The sequence below is a fragment of the Alligator sinensis genome, unplaced genomic scaffold, assembly GCF_000455745.1.
Source record: "Alligator sinensis unplaced genomic scaffold, ASM45574v1 scaffold350_1, whole genome shotgun sequence".
NCBI classification, from domain to species: domain Eukaryota; kingdom Metazoa; phylum Chordata; order Crocodylia; family Alligatoridae; genus Alligator; species Alligator sinensis.
In genome coordinates this window covers 411,928-433,580 of record NW_005843047.1, presented here as the reverse complement: position 1 = coordinate 433,580, position 21,653 = coordinate 411,928, and the positions used below count along the sequence as shown (strand labels likewise).

Here is a 21,653-nt window from a genome sequence, read left to right as displayed (position 1 = left end):
CGGGGTTCATCTAGACCCAGCCCTCTTTCCTGCCTATGCAGGGGGTCGGACTCGATGATCTATTGAGGTCCCTTCTGATCCTAACATCTATGAATCCTGCCAAGCCAAAGGGACAGGCCCGACAAAGCACAAATTCAAGGCAAGGAGAACCTCCTATAGCTAAAAGGTTATTGGGTTGGGGCATCCAGTCCAAAAACCCTGCTGTGATCCCCAAGGAGATGAGGAAGGGCTCAGTCATGTTGCTCCACATGGTTGGGAGATGAAGATTCTCTCCGGAATGTAGGGGGAATTCTTGATCTGGGGAAGGGGAATTCTTGATCTGTTTTTGTGTGAATGACTGGACCACTCATTGTCCCCAGACAGACTCCAGTTATATACAGTCCAGGATCTCTGAGATACAGAAGATCCCAAAACAAAGAGCCTATGTGAACAAAGGGAAGGTGGGGGATATTCAGGTCCTGGGACTGGTAGATTCAGGCTCTGGACAGACATTTGTTCATGAGAGGCTTGTGGACCCTGCTTATTTATCAATCACACAGTGCATATATGCAATCTGTATTCATGGAGATATTAGGCCCTATCCAAGTGCGAGAGTGTGGCTATTGATTGGGGGCCAAATGGCTGAGTATACTGCAGTGGTGGCCAGCCACTTTTACCAACTGGTAATGGTGGGTCAGGACTGGGATCAAGATGCAGGCAGGATCTAGAGATGCAAGATCACCTTGAGAACTACCTTGGGGAGATTTGATTCTGAGGTGTTTGGACCCTGAGCTACCTCACATTGGGAAACCCTTTCATCAGGGGGAGAGTCTGGTAAAAGGCTGGGTAAGGGTTATAGGATCCATTGTGATCTGGGTGGCTGTGAGGAAAACTCTGCAGGGCTGAGGTCCTTGGGCAACCTGCCAGAGAGAGGTGCATCCATAGGAGAAGGACCTGACTTCATACAGAGCCAGAGAGAAGACCCCATCTTTGCCCCGGTCTGTGGATAGTTGGCCCAGGTGAATGACATTGTGATAGATCCTTACCTTGTTGCCCAGGATCCCCACTTTGAACTACAAGGAGGTGTCCTGATGAGGGTCTTTCAGGACAAGATGATTGGCACCCAGAAGTACCAGTTACCACTGCCAAACATGCATTACAACCAGTTTTGAAGTTGGACCATGACATAACTTGGGCAAGCTATCTGGGGGTCAAGTAAATACAGAAGTGGGTGCTTGCCAGATTCTTTTGGCCAGAGATTTACTAGAACATTAATGACTACTGTGTGTCTTGTCCCAATTGCCAGTTGGTAGCCCCATGCCCAAGGCATCAAGTGCCACTGGTACTTCCTCCCTTGGTGGGTACCCCCTTGGAATGAGTCAGGGTAGGTATTGTCAGGCCGCTGAAGCTGAGCACAAATGGGTACCATTTTATGCTCATGGGTGTCGTGAATCAGAGCAGCCGCCGGCAGCTTGTCTGACTCGCACACCGGAGTGTTTAGATTTAGAGCTGGGCAGGCGGGTAATTGATGGATGGAGTGGAATTAACCAGGCACAGACACGTGTAGGTTACAGGAGTTTGTTTACTTACGTCGCCTAGATAGTGATGGACGACGCAGGCGAGCCTTTGTTCTGTTACAGCTTCGGTTATAGAGTTGAGTATACGCATATAACTTCGGTTACAGAGTCGAGTACACGCACGCAGTTAGGTTATAACGAGATAATGATGGACGTGGCGCCGGGAATGAACGGTCGAGCTTGCAAGACTTTCTACGTCAATATTTTACGCTGACGGGGTGATTGATTGGGAATTGATCAATTTCCCAATTCTCTGGTGACAAGCACAGGTGTTTCCTGCGAGATCCCCAGAGCTCTCCGACTTGGGCGGAAACCGTTAAACTATTTATAAGCAGAGGTGTTTGACAGAGATGCCCAATCGTGAACCGTTATATGGAATCTTTAATTTTTTGGCAGGTGGCAGCTCTTTGTCTCCTCAAGTTACAAGGTAGTGGGTTAGGTTTCTCTACCTGTTACGTGTGTGCTACGTGTGAGGAGCTTACGCTTATTTTTGGACCAATTTTATATAGTTTCCCCTAGCATTTTATTTCAGCTGACCAATTATCTACAGTACTCCGGCCGCGTTTTGTTTCAAGGAATTTTTGGCAGGGATGTCTTTTAACCCTTAATCATCAAAATGAGGATGATTTGAATGGTATCTCTTGCTCAGTGGCATGGGCACAATTTAATTGGGTTGTGACAATGGGGAATGCTACCCGGTACCTGGAAGTGGTGGTGATCCCTTATGCCTTAGCCCAAAAAATAGCTACTGCCACAGAACTGTTAAAGAATGTTTTATAGGTAGCCCCTCCCCCCGCTCCCGGAAGATACTACCAGATCAAGGCATGGTCTTTTTTGTTGTGGCTACTGCAAGAGATATGGGCCCTATCGAAGTCCACCTGGTCAAGACCTCCACCTACCACCCTCAGATGGATGGTCTGTGGAGAGGTTTAACTGAACTCTGAAGGAGATGTTGAGAAAGTATGTAGCTGGAGAACCCTGTATGTGGGATATAATTCTGTTGTACTTACTGGGTCCCCAATACTTCATGGGATTCTCTCCCTTTGAACTGCTATACAGGAGGCAGACCAGAGGTGTATTGGACCTCCTCCATAAGACCTGGCAGGTACAGAGCATGAAGTCTCAAAATATCATCCAATATGTTTTAGGCCATAGGAATGACTGAACCTAGTATGGGTATTTGCCTGGGTGAACCTCAAGGCTACACAACAAACCCAATAACAACAACATAATAAGAATATAAAACTCTGGGTCTATCCCTCTGGGGATCAGGTCCTGTTGTTGCTCCCCTTGTCAGAGAGAAATTGCTCGCTAAATGACAGAACCCCTATGAGAGAAAGGGCAAGTTGGAAACCTGGCTTATGAAGGTGAGGAGGCAACATGAGGCTCAAATATATCTTGTGAATCTTCTGAAACTATAGTGAGCCTGTGAAGCACTGAATGCCTCAACTGCTTTCTCAGCAATATCAGCAGTGTTGGAAAGAGAATTCAACTCCCAACCAGTGAGGTTGCTCTGGGGCAAAACCTGTCCACAGCTCAACAGGAGGAAGCAAAGGTCTTGTTGAAAGAATCTCTAGATGTGTTTACAACTTGGCTGGAAAAGACCACACAAATTGATTGTAAGATCATCCTGCTGAAACAAAGATGTTACATTCAGAAGAATGTCTCCCAAATACCTGAGCATCTATGGGTAATGGTAAAGGAGTTGGCCAAGCATGCCAACTCATCAAGTGAACAGTGCAGCCCAATCATGTTGGTTCCCAAACTGGACAAAGTGGATAGGCTTTGCATTGTTTTCTGTATGCTGAATGCGACATCAAAGCCTACACCATACCCTGAATTGATGAATTATTACAGTGGCTGGGGAAGGTCAAATATATATCAATGTTGGATTTAACAAAAGGTTACTGGCAGATTCCCTTTGTTTTGGAGTCCTAAGTGTTAACAGCATTCACAATGCCTTGGGGCCTGTACCAGTTTAGAACCCTGCCCTTTCATCTCCATGGTGGCCTCTGCCACATTTCAGTTTCCAATGGATAAAATATGTAGCCTCACCAGGAGTATGTGGCAGCTTATCTTGACAATGTGGAGGTGTTCACTTGTACATGGAAGGAACCGCCAGAGAATTAGGCCAATGTGGTGCCTATCTTCAAGAAAGGGAGGAAAGTAGATCTGGGGAACTATAGGCCCATCAGCCTGACCTCTATCCCAGGGAAGATCTTGGAAAAAAAATCATCAAAGAGTCAATTTTTGACAAACTGGCTGATGACAGCCAGCATGGGTTTACTGCAGGTAGGTCTTGCCTGACCAATCTCATTTCCTTCTATGACCAGGTGACATATCACTTAGACAAGGGAGAAAAGATTGACCTTATATATCTTGACTTTAAAAAAAGCCCTTGATCTGGTGTCCCATAATCTCCTCATGGAAAAATTGGCCAACTGTGGCTTTGGCTACATCACAGTCCAATAGTTGGGGAATTGGCTCCAAGGTCGGACCCAGAGAGTGGTACTCAATTGAATTAAATCATCATGGTGCTCCATGACCAGTGGGGTCCCCCAAGGCTCCGTCCTTGGGCCTGTACTCTTTAACATCTTTATTAACAATGTAGACACTGGTGTCAGAAGTGGACTGGCCAAGTTCACCAATGACACCAAACTTTGGGGTAAAGCGTCCACACCTGAGGATAGGCTGGTGAGCCTGGCCCACCTTGACAGGCTCAGAAAATGAGCAGATGAAAACCTGATGTCATTCAACACTGAAAACTGCAAGGTTCCACCTCAGGGAAAAATCCCGCAGTATGCTTATAGGCTTGGCCAGTGCTATACTTGCTAGCACCATGGCCGAAAGGGACTTGGGGGTCATGATTGACCACAAAATGAATATGAGCCACCAATGCAAAGTCGCAGCTGGTAAAGTGAGCAAAACTCTGGCTTGCATCTATAGATGCTTCTCAAGCAAATCCTAGGATGTCATCCTCCCACTGTACTAGGCCTTGGTGAGGCCACAGCTGGAGTACTGCATCGTATTCTGGGCTCCACAATTTAAAAAGAATGTGGAAAAGCTTGAGAGAGTCCAGAGGAGAGCCATGCGCATGGTCAGAGGGCAGGAGAACAGGCCCTATGATGAGAAGCTGAGAGCCATGGTACTCTTCAGCCTGGAAAAGCGCAGGCTCAGGGGGACCTGGTGGTTGCCTATAAGTATATAAGGGGTGTCCATCAGGATCTGGGGGAACGCCTTTTCATCAGAATGCCCCAAGGGATGACAAGGTCAAATGGTCACAAACTCCTCCAAGACTGTTTTAGGCTGGACATAAGGAAAAACTTTGTTACTGTCCCAGCCCCAAGGCCTGGAACAGACTACCTGCAGAGGTGGTGCAAGCACCTTCTCTGGACTCTTTTAAGAAACATTTGGACACCTATCTTGCTGGGATCCTTTGACCCTAGCTGACTTCCTGCCCCTAGGGCAGGGGGCTGGACTCAATGATCTTCCGAAGTCCCTTCCAGCCCTAATGTCTATATATGAAATCTATGAAATTAGGGCAGTGATACAGTCACTTTGGGCTGCAGTCCTTATAGCAAATCTTGTAAAATACCAGGCTGGCTGTAGGGGTGCTAAGTATTTGGGGTATGCACCAAGCAATGTGGGGATTAGGCTCCTCCACTGACAAACTGAAGGTCCTGGTAGAATCCCCCATACCCAAGATAAAAAGGCATCTAAAGGCCTTCTTGGGATTGGCAACCTGTTATTGGCACTTTATACAGTGACAGCCTTACTAACAGAAAATTTGTGTAAGCTGGCCCCCAGAGAAGCAGAGTGGTCTCCAGCATGTACTGATTGCCTTTGGGGAGATAAAATGAATACTGTTCACTAACCCAGCACTGTGTAGTCCAGTGCTGGGTTGGAGGTTTAGTTCTACAAACAGATGCCTCCAACCTTTAGTTGGAGGTTTGTTCTACAAACAGATGCCTCTGGGCAAGGCTTTGGGGCCGTTCTATCAGGATTCAGAGGATGGAAAACACCCAGTCCTGTATCTGAGTAGAAAGCTCCTTCCGCAAGAGCAAAAATTCTCGGTAATAGAGGACTGCTTCACAGATAAAGCGGGCAGTCAAGGCTACTGCTGCGGTCCCTTTTACTCTCATTATGGATCATGGCCACTTTACATGGTTAGATGTGATGTGAGAAGCCAATCCCAGACTGATGCAGTGGTCCCTAAGTACTTTCTAGGAACTCTGCAGCTAAAAATACTTATAGAATCGACACAGCTTCTGCATTTATTCTCACTTGGTGAACAACAGAGAGTTTTCTACTGGACATACAAAGGAATATGAACAGTCTATCCTAAGAAAACTCTGGTTTCAAGCAATATTTTATAGAAGTTAAAGGCCAGAAGGCATCATTAGTTCAGGGCAGTCCACATTCAGAGTGCTGGGACTGTACATTACACAGGTCATAGGACTGGGGCTGTGTACCGTGTGGGCTGCATACTGCAGGGGCTACTCTCCAGGACATCTGCTGCATGTAGCCTCCCCACTGCCACCACTGGGTGGGCAATTCCTCACCTCACCACTCCAATGTGATCAGTGTGAGACCCTCCTACCCCATGCTACCACTATGTGAATGAGGTCCCCTTTCCCACTGCTGCTGCATGACTAGCATAAGCCCCGCCTTCTTCTCCTCCCCTCTCCTGATATGCGAGCCCACCTGCTTACTACCATCATCACTTAGGCAATTCCCCCTCTTCCTCCCCTCCCCCCATGGTGCTGCATAAGCGGCACAAGCCATCCAGCTGAGCCCCTGATAGTGACATGGTCATGCAAGCAGTGAGCTCACTGGGCCTCCTGCCATGCCCCACAGACAACAGCTGCTACTGCTGCAGCAACTAAAGCAATAGGAGCATATGCAGTGGGCAAGAGCCCAGGGGCTGCATGTTAACCTCTTGCATGTCTGACGTGGCATGCCCACTGGACAGCCCTAGACTAGCTCATCAGTCTGACCTCCTGTATATAACAGTTCCCTAAATTCAAATGATTACCTCTACATTGATCCCAATCACTTATGCTTTGCTCAAGCTCAACTTACCCTCTAGAACAGGGGTGTCAAACTTGTCTGGCCCAAGAGAATAAAGAGTGATTAAACATGAAGTAAGATGCACAAGGATCTCCAAGTTTTGCCATTCTGAGCACAGTAATGATTGCCATAAATTATCTTTAAAGCATACAGGGACTAAACCTGCATGCCAGAGATACACACTTGAGTGGAAGGAGAACTCAATCCTGCATTAACAGTAGTGTAGCTATGTGATCTTCATGTTAGCCCTTCTACTACTACGCAAGACACCCCACTGTCATCCTTGCCATTGCTATTATTTGTAAAATAGCACTGTCTCCTCACACAGGCCTGTCCTGTATCCTTTTTCTATTCTTTACTCTTTTGAGACTTAATTATTCTCCATGCAAAGAATCAGACCCAGCAGTCATCCTTCACTGTGCTGCCACTACACACCGAATAACCTTCAAAGCTAGAGCATTTGGGACCTTTAAGTGCCTGTATTGATCAGCGCTCTATTAGATGAGTTGAAGAGAAGAGTTTGGGGAATTAGATTTTTAAACTCTAATTGCTACCATCCACTGCTGGTTAGGATCTGGCTAAAGAAATGTGTGCAAAGCCTTTCTGTGGGAAGTGCTAAGTCGGTTGGCTTACCAACAGTAATACAAGGGAAAAAAAGATGGGCGATATAAGTAGCTATATAGTCTTGAGTACCTGCTTTTACTATAGCAGGGTGTATAGTCTCTCTGAAGGCTTTTCTAAACATGGAAATGAGTGCACAGTAAAATAGGGGGTAAATTTATAGTGCACTGTCTACTTTAATTCCCTTAGTGGAAAATTTTAATGCATACTTCTATTGCTCTCTCAAATGGAGAAGTGTCTTGCCCAGCAGTACCTCATAGTAGTTAGTGTGAAGTAGCTAGTGGGTGCATCTATAAGTGCGCTGTAGAGTTGACTAATTAGCTCTGCAGTAAAGTGTCACCATCTACACATGTGCCCATATTAGGGTGCAGTAAATTAATTAACTCTGCCTTAGGATTGTACTGTACCCATGACAGAGTAATTTATGCCACTGCAACGCATGTGCAGTGACAGGGACTAGCTGAGGCACAAGGGTGCTACAGTGTGGAGGCTGCCTCCTAGCTAGTCCCACACTGGAACACGCTCGTGCCCCAGCCAGCCCCTCTGCTGCGTGACACCAGCACTTGGCGCCCAGGGCTGATCCCCAGGGGCCCCCTGTCAGCCCAGGCTCAATGTGTTTCGGTCCTGAGTGCAAGTGGAGATGCTGCACCCAGGAGAAATAAACCCCGGCATGAATTGCACTGGAGTTTGTTTCTTCACCTTAATTGGACATGTAGATGTACCCAGTGGCCAAGTTTCCATGAGATGCTGACCATGGGCAACTGGTGCCTCCCGAGTCTGGGGGAGCACCCACAGGGGCTGGAGCTGGCAAGCTCCCACAGGCGCCGGCGTTGGCGGCAGGAGCAGAGCTGGCAAGCACCCACAGGCACCACCACTGGCATCGGCCCTGTCAGGGGGGACACGTGCCCCCCTGTACCCTCCCTATGCATCGCCTACGATGGTGACTGTACAGTAGCTGGTTACAACTGCGCAGAAGCGTGGTGTGGCATGAACCATGACATGATACTACTGCGCAGTCGTAACAAGCAGTAACAACTGTGCAGTCAGTGTCTTGTGTAGATGTGGCCAGTGTGCAGTATATTCACAATCTAGTTTTCCATGCAGTAAGTTTGCTATATGGACATGCTCTTGTGTATGAAAAGAGGAAGGAAAAAAGGCTACCAAGTGTCTCTAGAATATTTGTGTCCATTTCACCTATGGAGTATGTCTACAGCGGGGAATTATTATATTGTAAGGGTGACTTTACAGCACACTACTACTTCACACTGGGTGCATTTACATGAGATGCTAAACGCATAGTAGACTAATTCTACTGTGCATTAGCGTCATGGCTAAAGCTGTGCTAATGCACAGTAGAAATTATCTACTATGCATTAGCATCTCTAAGACTGTGCACCAGCACTACTGTGGTTACTGTGCATTGAGTTAGTACCTGTTATTGCAGGTACTGAACTTAATGTGCCGTAACAACGGCACGTTAATGCATGTGTAGACGTGCACACTAACTGCCCGGGTGAAGCTTAGTGGAGTAAGCTGCCTTCCACCATGTGGGCACATCTACACGTGTATTAATGTGCCATAGTTACAGTGCATTAAGTTAGTACCTGTTGTTACAGGTAGTAAACTCAATGTGCAGTAACCAGTTCCACTGCACAGTAGCACCAGCGCATGCATTTTTAGTGATGCAAATGTTCAGTAGACCAATTCTACTGCACACTAGCACTTTAACACGACTTTTGCTATGACGCACTAATGCGCAGTAGAATTAGTCTACTGCATATTTGGCGTCTCATGTAGATGCACCCTGTGTGTCCTAAGAGTGCCCACAAGAGGACTTACTACACAGCAGGTGGAGTTTTCCAAGTTCAAGCCTAGCTTGCTGCACAATAACTTCCTATTCTAGACAAGATTTTACTATATATTATGCCTGTAAAGAAATTATAAAGCAGTGAACTGTGTGTCAGTTTTGTGGGTTTTTGCTGAATGGTCTTAGAAATGCTGTTAGCAGACACAGATAAAATAATAATACATGTGGCTCTTGAAGTAGCCTATAATGCTGTTATCAACATTGCTGATCTACGTTTTGTTATTGGGGTTGTTTTAAATTACACGGTAAATCACTGGCATCTTACAGTTTCTACAGAATGATTTCTTGTTTCTAAAATCATGTTGGGAACCGCTCACAATAGCAGGGAGATCAATGCTGGTGCTTGAATTAAACTAAACACTCACCTAATCCCTTTCTCTTATGTGTCTGATTTACAATGTTGCTAATTGCATTCCTGGATTCCCAATACCTGCGATGCCAATTTCTGCAACTCCACAAAAAGAGTTGGTTTCATAATTACTCTATATCAACTCTATTGTTGTGAAATCGAATTCCAGAAGTACTTTATGCATAGCATGCTCTGTCAAGGTGCTCTTGTTCAAATTGCTGCCAGCATGATATCTTTCACTGTTAGTTGTTACTTGATGGAATTTAATAAATATTCATTGGCAGAGTGCAATGTAATTGATTCAGCCACTTTCATTTTTATCAGCCCTGCAGGGGACCACAGCTTCTGCAAAAAATCTCCAAGATTTGCCAAAGGTTGACAGTAAGAAGCTTTTGGAGATTCACTTGGTAAAGAGAGGAGAAGGGAAGTAGTAACATGATGCATCTAATACACATTGTCAGGAAAAAAACTATATGGCTCTCTGGATGACTAATGTGCATTATATGATAAACTGAAAATTATGAATGTGTAATTCAAAATGAAATGCTTTGATATCAAGTAGGTTTATGGTCAGGCAGCAATAATTTACATGCTAAACAATGTTCTTTTAAAATTAAAATATACTCTGTTCAAATTTATTTTTTCACTTATTATACAATATATTTTCTATAACTAAGAAGAAAAATAATGATTTCAGTATATGTTTGGGCACACACCAAATTAAGTAACCACAAACCTAATTCCAAAAGAATAATTCTTCTGAACTCTGTCTAATGGTCTTCTCAAACTACTTCCCCAGTATTTAAATCCTTAGAAAAGTACAGTCAAAATGCCTGAGGCTGAATCCATTCAATCTTTGAAGGTTAATCTAAGCTGCACATATTGAACAGATAAGCAAGCAAACAGACATTCACTTTTGATTCTGGAAATGCAGCCACATACTTGCAGTGGCCTAGGCCACAAGCTGGAGGGTGCTAGAGCAGGCCTCCCTGCTGGGCTGGAGCAGACAGCTTGGGCCAAGGCTGGCCTACCTACCCTGCAAGGGGAGTGCAGGGTGTTTGTGAGGGAGGTGCAAAGCATCCTGGGATACTGAGGGACTGTGAGTTAATTTGAATCTGGAGGGGATCTGGGACAGAAGTTCAATAAACCAGTTTAACCTAAATCAGTTAAGTGTCATGTTACATCCATCCAGGTTTATCTTAAACCAGTTTTGGCCATTTTGAAAGCAGTTTATGTGCACTGAACTTCTGTTGTGTTACAGATTTGAACTGGTTTCTGACCACTTATACCGGTTTGCGTGTCCCTGGCCTTACTAGTTGGTGTCATTTGTTGACTTTTTAATTCTTTTTTTTCCGGGGGGAACGGGGTAGGGGGAAGGAAGATTAAGATGGCCCAAGTAGCCTTTAAGTAAATGGCTTGATTACGTAGTTCTGCATATACCTCTCCTTATTCAGTCATGAACTTTATATCATAAGCCTTGTCAAGGCTGGGCTAGAAATCTAAGTGTTGTTACTAAATTAGAACTCTTAATCCAGTGCATATTAAGTGCATGTTTCTTGTATAAAGGCAGCATTTTCTTTTGTGAAATCAACAGGTGTCACATGCATGCATCTGCAGTCAGAATTGGGTCCTAACAATGCCTGGCTTGGTATTGTTAGGTAAATAGTTATTTAAATGTAATTTATGTCCTTGTAGGCACTGCAAATTCTGCCAGATTCTTTGAAGCACACACTTCTAACTAGCCTTCCAGCAAATGATCGCATTCCTGGTTTCCTCTTGTTTCATAAACAAGACGTCAGAAATATAAACAGTAGACACACAGTAGCATATTCAGCAATTTTTCAGGCTTTGTGGTTACCTGGATCATTTTTTTGTAAACCAATAGTTTTACAAATATCCCACAGAACTCAGTTCTCCTCTCATTTCCACTGCTGTAAATTAAGAGTAACTGTACAGCAGTGACTGGACTTGGAAAAGTGTGAAAGGAGACTCTGGGCCTTTAATCTGTTTTGTTTCTCCTTCTGCTCTGTTGTATTTTATTTCAAACAGAGCAGACTTACTGTTAAGCAGTGGAAAATTTTTAAACTTAGGTAACTGTTTTGTTGGTTGTCCACTTACCGGAATGCCAGTGAAGGTAACTGGAGGTGACTGCCAAGAGATGCTAAAGCTACTGCCATTGGGAGTGAACTTCGTTGACCCTGGAATGTTCACTGGAGGCGTGGCCTGTTTAAAAAGAAAACGTTATTCCAGTATAGAGAGGCCTTTCAAAGACTCTGTCACTCCTTAAAACCGTAAAGCAACCAGGCTTTCAGAGGGCGAAAATAATTCTCCAATGGCACTGGAGGCAGGCATTCTGCTGTGTTCTCTGTGGGGGACAAACATGAATAGGGCAGCAAGAAAAAAAACACGCACAGCTAATATTTAACTGGACAGAAAAAGTTTGAAGGATCTTGCAAGAAGCAGCTTCCACAAGTAACATTTTGAAAACTGATGCCTGCCTACCCCCTAAAAGTATAAGTCCATAAGTCCATTGGTACAAGTTATACCAAATAAGTTCTAAAAAATAGTATCTGACCAGCTAATAGCAAAAATCTTTATTAGGAATGATCTAAAGCCCCATCACGGTAAAAAAAAAGGTATCAGACTTATTTGAATACAAGACGACTCCCAATAATTAGAAACTGTATATGAAACATTTTTAAATATATTTATATATATATTTCCACATAAAGAATCTAATTATTGGAGGGTTGCCTTGAATTTGTCCCCCTCCCACTGCTACAGCAAGGAAAAAAATTTTTTTTTGGGGGGGGGGGGGGCAGATGGCCCACTTCCCCCCTCCAATTTCCTTCCCCTGCAGCTCCATCTCCCACGCTACCCACCCCCCACCCTTATTATCAGACCCTGCTCTCCCTCAGCATGTGGAAGTGAGGGGCAAATTTCAAAACACTGACTGTACTATGAGTATCCATAGACAGTTCATCCAGAACTAATACAGTTTGTCTTTTTTGAAATTGCTGCAAGTTTTAGCACAGGTACTCCATAAACACACTTTAAAGCAGCACTTTAGCATCTACTTAAGAGTACAAACTTTTTTTTTAAGGAACATTTTTCATGTTCCATGCCAAATCAATTCCAAATCCATGAGTCATTCAAGAACCAAATATGGCCCTACTACCAGCAAACATCCTCCACCCCTACCTTGGGTGTCAGATGTTTCCAAATCCTTTGGCAAGCATCCTACATGCAGGCCAAAGCCCAGAAGCTTGGGGTTCAGATGCCCCCAAGTTTTGCTTGCCCTTAGCCATACAAACAAACTAAGGAGAAGTCTCCTATTTCAATAAGATTGACATATATCCAAGATCTTCCCACTGGAAGAGAAAGTGGGAGGCACTACCTTGGCCAGGGTACTATGCCCTGCCAGAAAAATGATTTTCCCCTGCAACTAGGAAAACTGCCTTAACAGCCATAGTATTTCGTTCGCCAGATAAGTATACAAACTATGCAAGATATTAGTCCAAAGCCAAAAGGCTCATGATTTATCAAACTGTTCACTGGGCTGGGCCCCAACAGAGTCAACAGTGTTTCAAGCTGTGTGACCCTATGGCTCAGCACTGCTCAGTCTGTGTGTACTCCAGATAACTCCCACAAAGGATCTATGTGGTAATTAGCTCCTCCCACTCATGACTGGAACCAGGTGTTCTTCTCACAAGTTCTGGGATCCTCCAAAAATTTATATGCAGATTAGTCACAGAGCAACCTGGTTCAGCTCCATCTCATGCAGGGCAAGGCCACACTAATCATATGCGACTGGCTGAGAGAGGGGCCAACAGAGGGATTCTGTACAAACTGTTTGAGGCCCTGTTTGGTGATGTCTGCCAGATATTTAAGGCTGGTGAAAAAACAGGAATCATTGGAAATGAGAAAGAAAAGCCCAGCTCAGCTGTGGGAGTGAAGAAGAAGTTGAAATATATTCAATGTATTGGCTCACTATGACTTGAAAAAGAGTTGGTGCAATGGGCATGATTGTGCATCTTCTTCAGATGAGCTACACTAATCTACCCTTGTGGTAGGTTCTCATTAACATATTTTCTATACTTACCAAAGCCTGGAGCCTTAGGGTTTGGATGCCCCCAAGTTTTTCTTGCCCTCAGCCATATGGCCCCAGGAGCAACCTAGGGAGAAGTCTCTCATTTCCATGAAGTGGGCATAAAGCCAAGATTTTCCCACTTGAGCAGCAAGTGGGAGGTTTGCTATGCATTACCTCCACAGGCTCTACCTGTGCCAGCAAAGAAGCTGGGCTTTCATGTAGGATGCCTGCCAAATGATTTGGAAACATCTGAAACCCCACATGGGGGTGGAGGATGTTTGCCGGTAGTAGGGCCACTTATGGTTCTTGACTGACTTGCAGATTTGGAATTGATTTGGCTTGGAATATGAAAAATTTTCATTAAAAAAAAAAATTGTTTATATTTACCTGGCAGGGGAAATACTGTTACCACTAAGGTGGTTTTCCTAGTTGCTGGGGATAGCTGCTTTTCCGACATGAGGTAGTACCTGTGGAGGTAATGTATAGTTAACCTCCCATTTTCATTTCCAGTGGGAAGATCTTGACTTTACACCCACTTTATGGAAATGGGATACTCCTCCCTAGCTTGCTCCTGTGGCTCATAAGGCTGAGAGCAAACAAAACTTGGGGGTATCCGATCCCCAAGTCTCTGGGCCTGGGTCTGCGTGTAGGATGCTTGCCAAATGATTTGGAAACATTTGAAGCCCCAGGTGGGGGTAGAGAATGTTTGCCGGTAGTACACCACATTTGGTTCTTGAATGACTCACAGATTTGGAATTGATCTGACTGAGTTGGCTTAGAACATGAAACATTTTCCTTAATAAAAAAAAAATATATATTTTCCATACTTAGGTAGCACAGGAAATAAGATGGCACTATGGAGTGGAGCATTGCACCCTTGTCTGCTTGTGGGCAGGAGTCCTTACATAGTTAGCTTCTCAATGGCCAGCTCTCAGCGGGAGGATCTCGGTTACATGCTGACTTCATGGAAATGGGAGACTTCTCCCTAGCTTGCTCCTGCGCCCATATGGCCAAGAGCAAGCCAAACTTGGGAGCATCGAAACCTCAAGCTTCCGGGCTTGGGCCTACATGTAGGATGCCCACCAAAGGATTTGGAAGCATCTGAAGCCCATGGTAGTAGGGAAGGATGTCTGCTGGTAGTAAGGCCACATTTAGTTCTTGACTGACTCATGGATTTGGAATTGATTTGGATGATTTGACTTGGAACATGAAAAATTTTCCTTAAAAAAAAAAAAAAAGATTTCCCATGTGTTTAGAAGATGGGAGAAAAGAAAATGGTAGTTGTCGGGAGAAAGGAGGACTGGAAACTGTTATTTGTTTAATGTGTGTGGGATAAAGGTCTGTATATATAAAACGGTAGTCACTGTATTAGTTTTGTATTAAGGTATATGTAAACAGTGTTTGGTTGAAGTTGTTGTATATGGGATAGGGTATTGGGTTTTGGTAAGAGATTGATATTTGCATATAAGTATATTTTATTATAAAAAATATTTCCACGTGTTTTATAGTCATGCTCAGTATTGGGTGCATTTAATCATTGGGTTTCCATTACTGACTACATACTACTTTTGGCAGCTGTTTAATGATATACAGTGTATTTAATGAGGTTTCCTTGTATGTGAATGTAAGATGAGGGGCCTTTTTTCCTCATGCTGATGGGGGTTGGAGGGGGAGGGAGGTGACCCTTGTCTTATATTTGAGTAAATATGGTATTTAAAATGAAATTTAAGACAGCTAAAGTACAGAAAGAAAGTAGTTTCTGATGTCAAACAGTGTTAATGACTAACAATGTGAGGCAGCTTTTCTGCAATTACATGATATGTGTGCTGAAGTATATTATAATAAAGTCAGCCTTTCAAAATTTTTTACAAAGTGGATTTAAATCATTCTCTGGATTTAATTAGTTACAGAAAAGATGCACCTAAACCAACTTTCTGCAGAAAGACTATGGCTCTCTTGGCTCATTATCTTTCAAGCTAAGTTTTTATACTGTACTCATAGCATTGATGGTGACCATCTTTCTTCTTAAGTCTTTTTTGCCCTTTTCAAGCTTCCTTTATATGCTGAATGTCCTTGGCTAGAAAGTGAGACGTTCTGAGGATGCCAGATTTCTCCTCAACCTGTCTTCTTAGTTTAACCCCTTCTTATTTCAAAGAATTAACAAAACAGAACTTTTTTCCTCTAGGAGGAGCATGAGTAGCTGTCTTCAGGACAAGCGTCTCATACTTTTGTGAATCAAACTTTATAATAAAAAAGGCTATTATTTTATATTTATAGCATTTTAAATGAGCTGCCCTCCCCTTTAGCTTAAACCATACAATAAACATCCATTTAAAATACTGCATTTGATCACAGCTACTTAAACTGTCTCCTTCATTAGGCTCAGTCATGTTGAGCAGGAAGGATGACAAGCTAGAATCTTGCAGACCCTTGCAGGAGCTAGTCTTCAGGGAAAATAAGCATTTGTCTAAAGCCATCCTCTAGGCTCTCTCAAAGAAGAAAGAAACAGCACCACCTGAGTGATATTATCTACTGGAACTGAAACTATATGTAAATCAGTGCTATCATAGTCTTCTAACTGGTCTGATAGAGTCAGCATAGACAAGGTTGTCTTATCTACTACTTGGGGACTGCATATCAGTACAGTCTGTGCCAAAATGCAGCTTTTCTTGATAACATTCAAGCTTTAAGCAGGGAACTCCAGATGATACCAGAATTGCAAATCAAATCTTATTATTTTTCTTTAAAGGGTACATATAAAACATAGTGATATTGCTAGTAGCAGCTATTTGATACAAGCTATTTGGGGGTTGAGAGAGAGATGGCATCCTTCTCTAGCACCATGTTAGACAGCCTTGGTTCAGTACTTAGAGAAAGCGTGACACTGTTATTCTCAGAAGTATTCTGATGCGAGACCTCCTAGGGTAACCTCCAAGTACTGACCCCTGTTTAATTTACAGGCAGCATCAAAACCAATGCATTACATTGCTTTAGGAACAGATCCACAAGAAGCTGGGAGGTACCTCATTAAATCCACAAACCCTCCATACAAGTACCACCTAATCTTAGATGTGCCTGGAATCCCTAGATGCCAAAAGGCCTGCTGCTGGGCATGCCCAACACCACTGAAATTTTGATGGTGCAGAACAGTAGTTCATTTCTAGCCATGTCAGGATTCATAAACTGTGCGTTATCAAGGTTTATATTGCCCATGAGGCTCCACAAGAACACAGTATTGGAAGGTACTTCTTAGATCATCAAATCCAATTCCTTACTAGTGCACATACCACGTTAGAAAATTCCTTCCATAAACTGCTAAAGAGCCATCTTAAAATCAGTCCCACAAGACTGTTTAGGATCATAACATTTCTGATATTTACAAACTTTCTTTTCACTTGCAGTCTCCACTTGATTTATGGCCCAGACCTATTTGTTCTTGTGACCTTCATTTTAAGTAGCTCTTTTCCTCCCTTTCTTGAAGATAGGCACCACATTGGCCTTCTTCCAGTCTTCAGGCACTACACCAGAGTGCCAGGAGTTCTCAAAGATCCATGCCAGAGGCTGGGCTATCATGCTCGCCAGCTCCTTGAGTACCCTGGGGTGTAGATTGTCAGGGCCAGCTGACTTGAAGGTATCCAGCCTCTCAAGGTGTTCCTTCACGAGGTCAGCATTGATGAAAGGCAGGGGATCTCCCTCACCCGGACCTCCCTGTCCCGTAGTGGGCATGGGCATCCCATGGGACTGATGAAAGACCGAGGCAAAGTACCCACTTAATAGGTTGGCTTTTTCCTGGGCCTCAGTTGTCAGTTGTCCCATCTGGTCTAGCTGGGATCCAATGTTGCCCTTGCTTTTCCTCTGGCTCCCCACATACCTGAAAAAGGACTTTTTATTGTCCTTGATACTTGAAGCTAGTTAGAGTTCAGTTGCAGCCTTGGCTTTCCTGGTTTGCTCCCTGCAGGATCTGACCAGTGCAGAAAATTCCTTCTTGGAGGTGAATCCCAACCCTCATCCTCTGTAGGCCTTTCTTTTTAGCTTCAGGAGGTCTGCTACATTCCTGGAGAGCCAAGGGGGCTGCTGTGCCCTCTTGCTGCCTTTCCTCTGAAATGGAATAGAATTAGGTTGTACATTGAGGATCGCTCCCTTGAGGAGCAACCACTCTTCCTGAACTCCCTTCCCCCTGGGGTCGTGGCCCTCACTTAGGGCCTCACTGACAAGCCTCCTGAGCTTGTCAAAGTTGGCTTTCCTGAAGTCAAGGACTTCAGTGTGCTGACTGACTTGCCAGCTTTACGGCGCATGGTGAAGGTGATCAGCTTGTGGTCGCTGTCACCCAGCTTTCCATCAATCACTAGGTCACCGATTAGGTCATCCCCAGTAGCCAGTACCAGGTCAAGCAGCACTAGTACCATGTCGGTAGCAAGAGGATGATCAGGGAAAGTGTGGGTCCCTTACTGAATGGGGGAGGCAACCTTGTGACAGAGGATGCAGAAAAGGCTGAAGTACTCAATGCCTTTTTTGCCTCATTCTTCACAGATGAGGTCAGCTCCCAGACTAATGCACCGGGCAGCACAGTTTGGGGAGGAGGTGAGCAGCCCTCAGTGGTAAAAGAACAGATGAGGGACTATATAGAAAAGCTAGATGTGTACAAGTCCATGGGACTGGATGGGATGCACCTGAGGGTGCTGAAGGAGTTGGCTAATATGATTGCAGAGTCACTGGCCATCATCTTTGAAAACTCCTAGCAATCAGGAGAGGTCCCAGATGATTGGAAAAGGGCAAACATATAGTTCCCCTATTTAAGAAAGGGAAAAAGGAGGTTCCAGGAAACTAGAGACCAGTTAGCCTCACCTCAGTCTCTGGAAAAAGCATGGAGCAGATCCTCAAGGAATCCATTTCTAAGCACTTGGAGGAGAAAAAGGTGATTAGGAACAGTCAGCATGGATTCAACAGGGGCAATTCATCCCTGACTATCTGATTGCCTTCTATGACGAGGTGACTGGCTCTGTGGATGTGGGGAGATTGGTGGATGAGGTGTACCTTGATTTTAGCAAGGCTTTGATACAGTCTCTCACAATATTCTCTGAGGCAAGTATGGGCTGGATGAATGGACTGTAAGGTAGATAGAAAACTGCCTGTCTAACAGCTAAAGAAGAAGAGCAGTTACTTGAACTATCCTGTGACACGGGACTGAAACTTGAATTTAAGAAGGAACCTCTTGCCCATTTCTGGTTGAAAATAAAAAAGGAGTATCCTGATCTGACAGACAAGGCCATTAAAGTCTTGATGCCATTCACCACCACGTATTTATGTGAAAGTGGGTTTTCAGCTTTAGTATCAATTAAAACAAAATACTGAAACAAACTGGATGTTGGGGAGATCCAAGACTGAAACTGTTACCTATCTTACCAAACTTTCACGTACTTTCTGGCAAGAAGCAAGATCAACCATCTGATTAAAACTGATGACAAGATGGTGAGTTCACAAAATTGTATTATTGCTATTGCTGTTGTTGATATTATTTTTATTTTTAACACAACAGTTTGTCAGTAATTATCTATTTATGTTCGCTATGCACAAAACGTATTTCCCAAGGGGTCCACACCTCCATTTGAAATTTTTTAGTGGTCTGCGAATGAAAAAAGGTTGAAAACCACTGTTCTAGGCCAAATGTATCAATATGTTTTATACAAGCTGAAACAGCTTCACAAAGATATTTAAAGAGAGTCACTCTATAATATTCTATTGCAGGGGTATGCAATGTTTTTGGCTGGAGTGCTGAAAACACTGCTACATCTACGTTGTAAAGTGCCAGACTGCCAGCATGACAGAAAAACAAATGTGAAGCAGGGGGTACATGGCAGGACACACTGCATAATAATCTAGTTAATAATCATAAATGTTGCTTTTCACGGAAAATACCAGGTTTCTAAAAATTCTAAACCTGTTGACAATAAATATAACTTCATATACTACCTTTGTCTTTGTGTATTCTTTTTCATTAAGCATGTTGTGATGTTAAGTATGCTTGAAAATACAATATAGGAACATTTTGAGGTTTAATAAATTTAACAAGCGTTCACTTATTGTGTCCATAAGCACTTCACAGACCACACTACTACAAAACTTCTATTTTCCTTATAAATTATATAGCTTTCAGCGGATCAAAGCATGTCAAAATCAAGTTTTCAAATGTTCATAATTTTTTTTTTAAATGTTACTTTATTTCAACAATTAATGCATAGTATTTGAATTAAGTAAGAAGCTCTCTTACCAGCATCTGGAATCTGATTGGATCTTTGCCATCTGTAAAGAATTACTACTAAGAGTAAAGGAGATTATATTCTCCTCTATTTTTTCTGTCTTATCCCACATATACAGAGCTCTCTATACCACAATAGATAAATAAAAAATGAAATGGCTTCTGGCAGTCCTTGGGAATCATCTTGCAGAAAAATCCATTGTAGAACAGACAGTAACAGTCTGCCCCACTGTGTCTTTTACAAAAAAAAGGAAGAAAAATTATCCCACTTTGTCTAAAGACACTCTGTTTGTTAAACTTGGGCAGAGGTGTGATCATTGTCACCATTTTACCTGGTAAGCATGGTCCGTGTGTACGAGGTAGAGATTGGTAGGAGCTGAGCGGCTCAGAGGTGTCATCACTTTAGTCTCAGTTTTGGCACATGATGTTTCAGGACGGCTTACATCTTGGGTTGGAAAAGAAGGAGGAGATGCTAGAGATGGAGAGACTGGAGAAAGACTGCTTAAGCCATCAGCCACTGAATCTGTGTTAAGTCTGATCTCTGTATAATAAAAATCTTCTTCTCCATCACTGTAGTCAGACTCTCCTACTCGTCTACATGAAGGAAAGATAAAGAACACTGAAATTACTCTACTAAATCAAGACTGTGACCCTTGATTCCTGGATGTTAACTTCTGGATACATAAAACTATATTACATTTAAGCACTCTACTTCCTTTATAAGCACCACATAAACTCTTACTCACTTGCAGGAAGGCTGGCAGGAGCAAGGGATGCATCTTACACAACCTTGAAGACAAAGGACTCATAGTCAGGCTTCTTCAAGCCATGAAAGAAGGCAAGCCACCTTGCATTTATTGTATTGTAGTAGCATGTGAACAAGTAGGTACCATGGAGTACCTGATATGCCAGAAATTCACACTGTAAATGACCTCAGCGTATCCTGTGTCTTTAGTTCAGGTCTATATAGCCCTAGAATAAGTCTCAGCCAGAGGCTACTTTTATTGAAGGTATTAGCTGTGTTCATCATCAAGTTTTTGGCTTATACCAAAAGAAAGTGCTAGAAAATAGCTTCCTCAGCTAACCAGTTTCTGGCAATACAGAGCTCTGTGTAGCAACCCATACTAACTCCAAACAAGTTTGTATGTCTACACTGCACACTGCAGTGCTTGGAGGTACAACTACCAGGTTCTACACTCTGGGCCACAGGGGTGGTGGCAACTGGACCAGCAGTGGTGGTGACAGCTGTTCTTGCTCCGCCTCTATGTGGGTGTGTTCAGAGCTGGTGCCCTGGTTGCCCATACCCTCATGATGTTACTAGCAATGTTATGTACAGATATTAGATTTCATTCTAGAACAGGAGGATCACTCAGCAAATCTGAGTGGTCGCAAAGCTTCCTCTTGTGCGTGGATGACCTCTACCTGACTCAAGAAGTCTATGGGCCAACGAGAGGCAAAGCGCTGCTCGACCTGGTACTGGCTACTGGGGATGACCTAGTCGGCGACCTACTGATCGATGGAAAGCTGGGTGACAGCGACCACAAGCTGATCACCTTCACCATCCGCTGAAAAGCTGGCAAGTCAGTCAGCAACACGGAAGTCCTTGACTTCAGGAAAGCCAACTTTGACAAGCTCAGGAGGCTTGTCAGTGAGGCCCTAAGGGACCATGACTATGGGGAGAGGGGAGTTCAAGAAGAGTGGTTGCTCCTCAAGGGAGCAATCCTCAATGCACAAACTAAGTCTATTCCATCTTGGAGGAAAGGCAGCAAGAGGGCACAGCAGCCCCCCTGGCTCTCCAGGGACCTAGCAGATCTCCTGAGGCTAAAAAGAAAGGCCTACAAAGG

General features: G+C 43.8%; 1 protein-coding gene across 1 annotated transcript in view; it reads right to left on the bottom strand.

The window, feature by feature from the left end:
• The window catches only part of ZNF704 (zinc finger protein 704), a gene marked incomplete at both ends in the record, with an annotated part of 143,351 nt that overhangs the window by 1,888 nt on the left and 119,810 nt on the right, over nt 1–21,653 (bottom strand). Inside the window, 2 exons of the mRNA XM_006036976.1 lie at nt 11,582–11,686; nt 20,142–20,403. Coding sequence (XP_006037038.1) covers nt 11,582–11,686; nt 20,142–20,403 — 367 coding nt within the window. The remainder of the gene's footprint in view (nt 1–11,581; nt 11,687–20,141; nt 20,404–21,653) is intronic.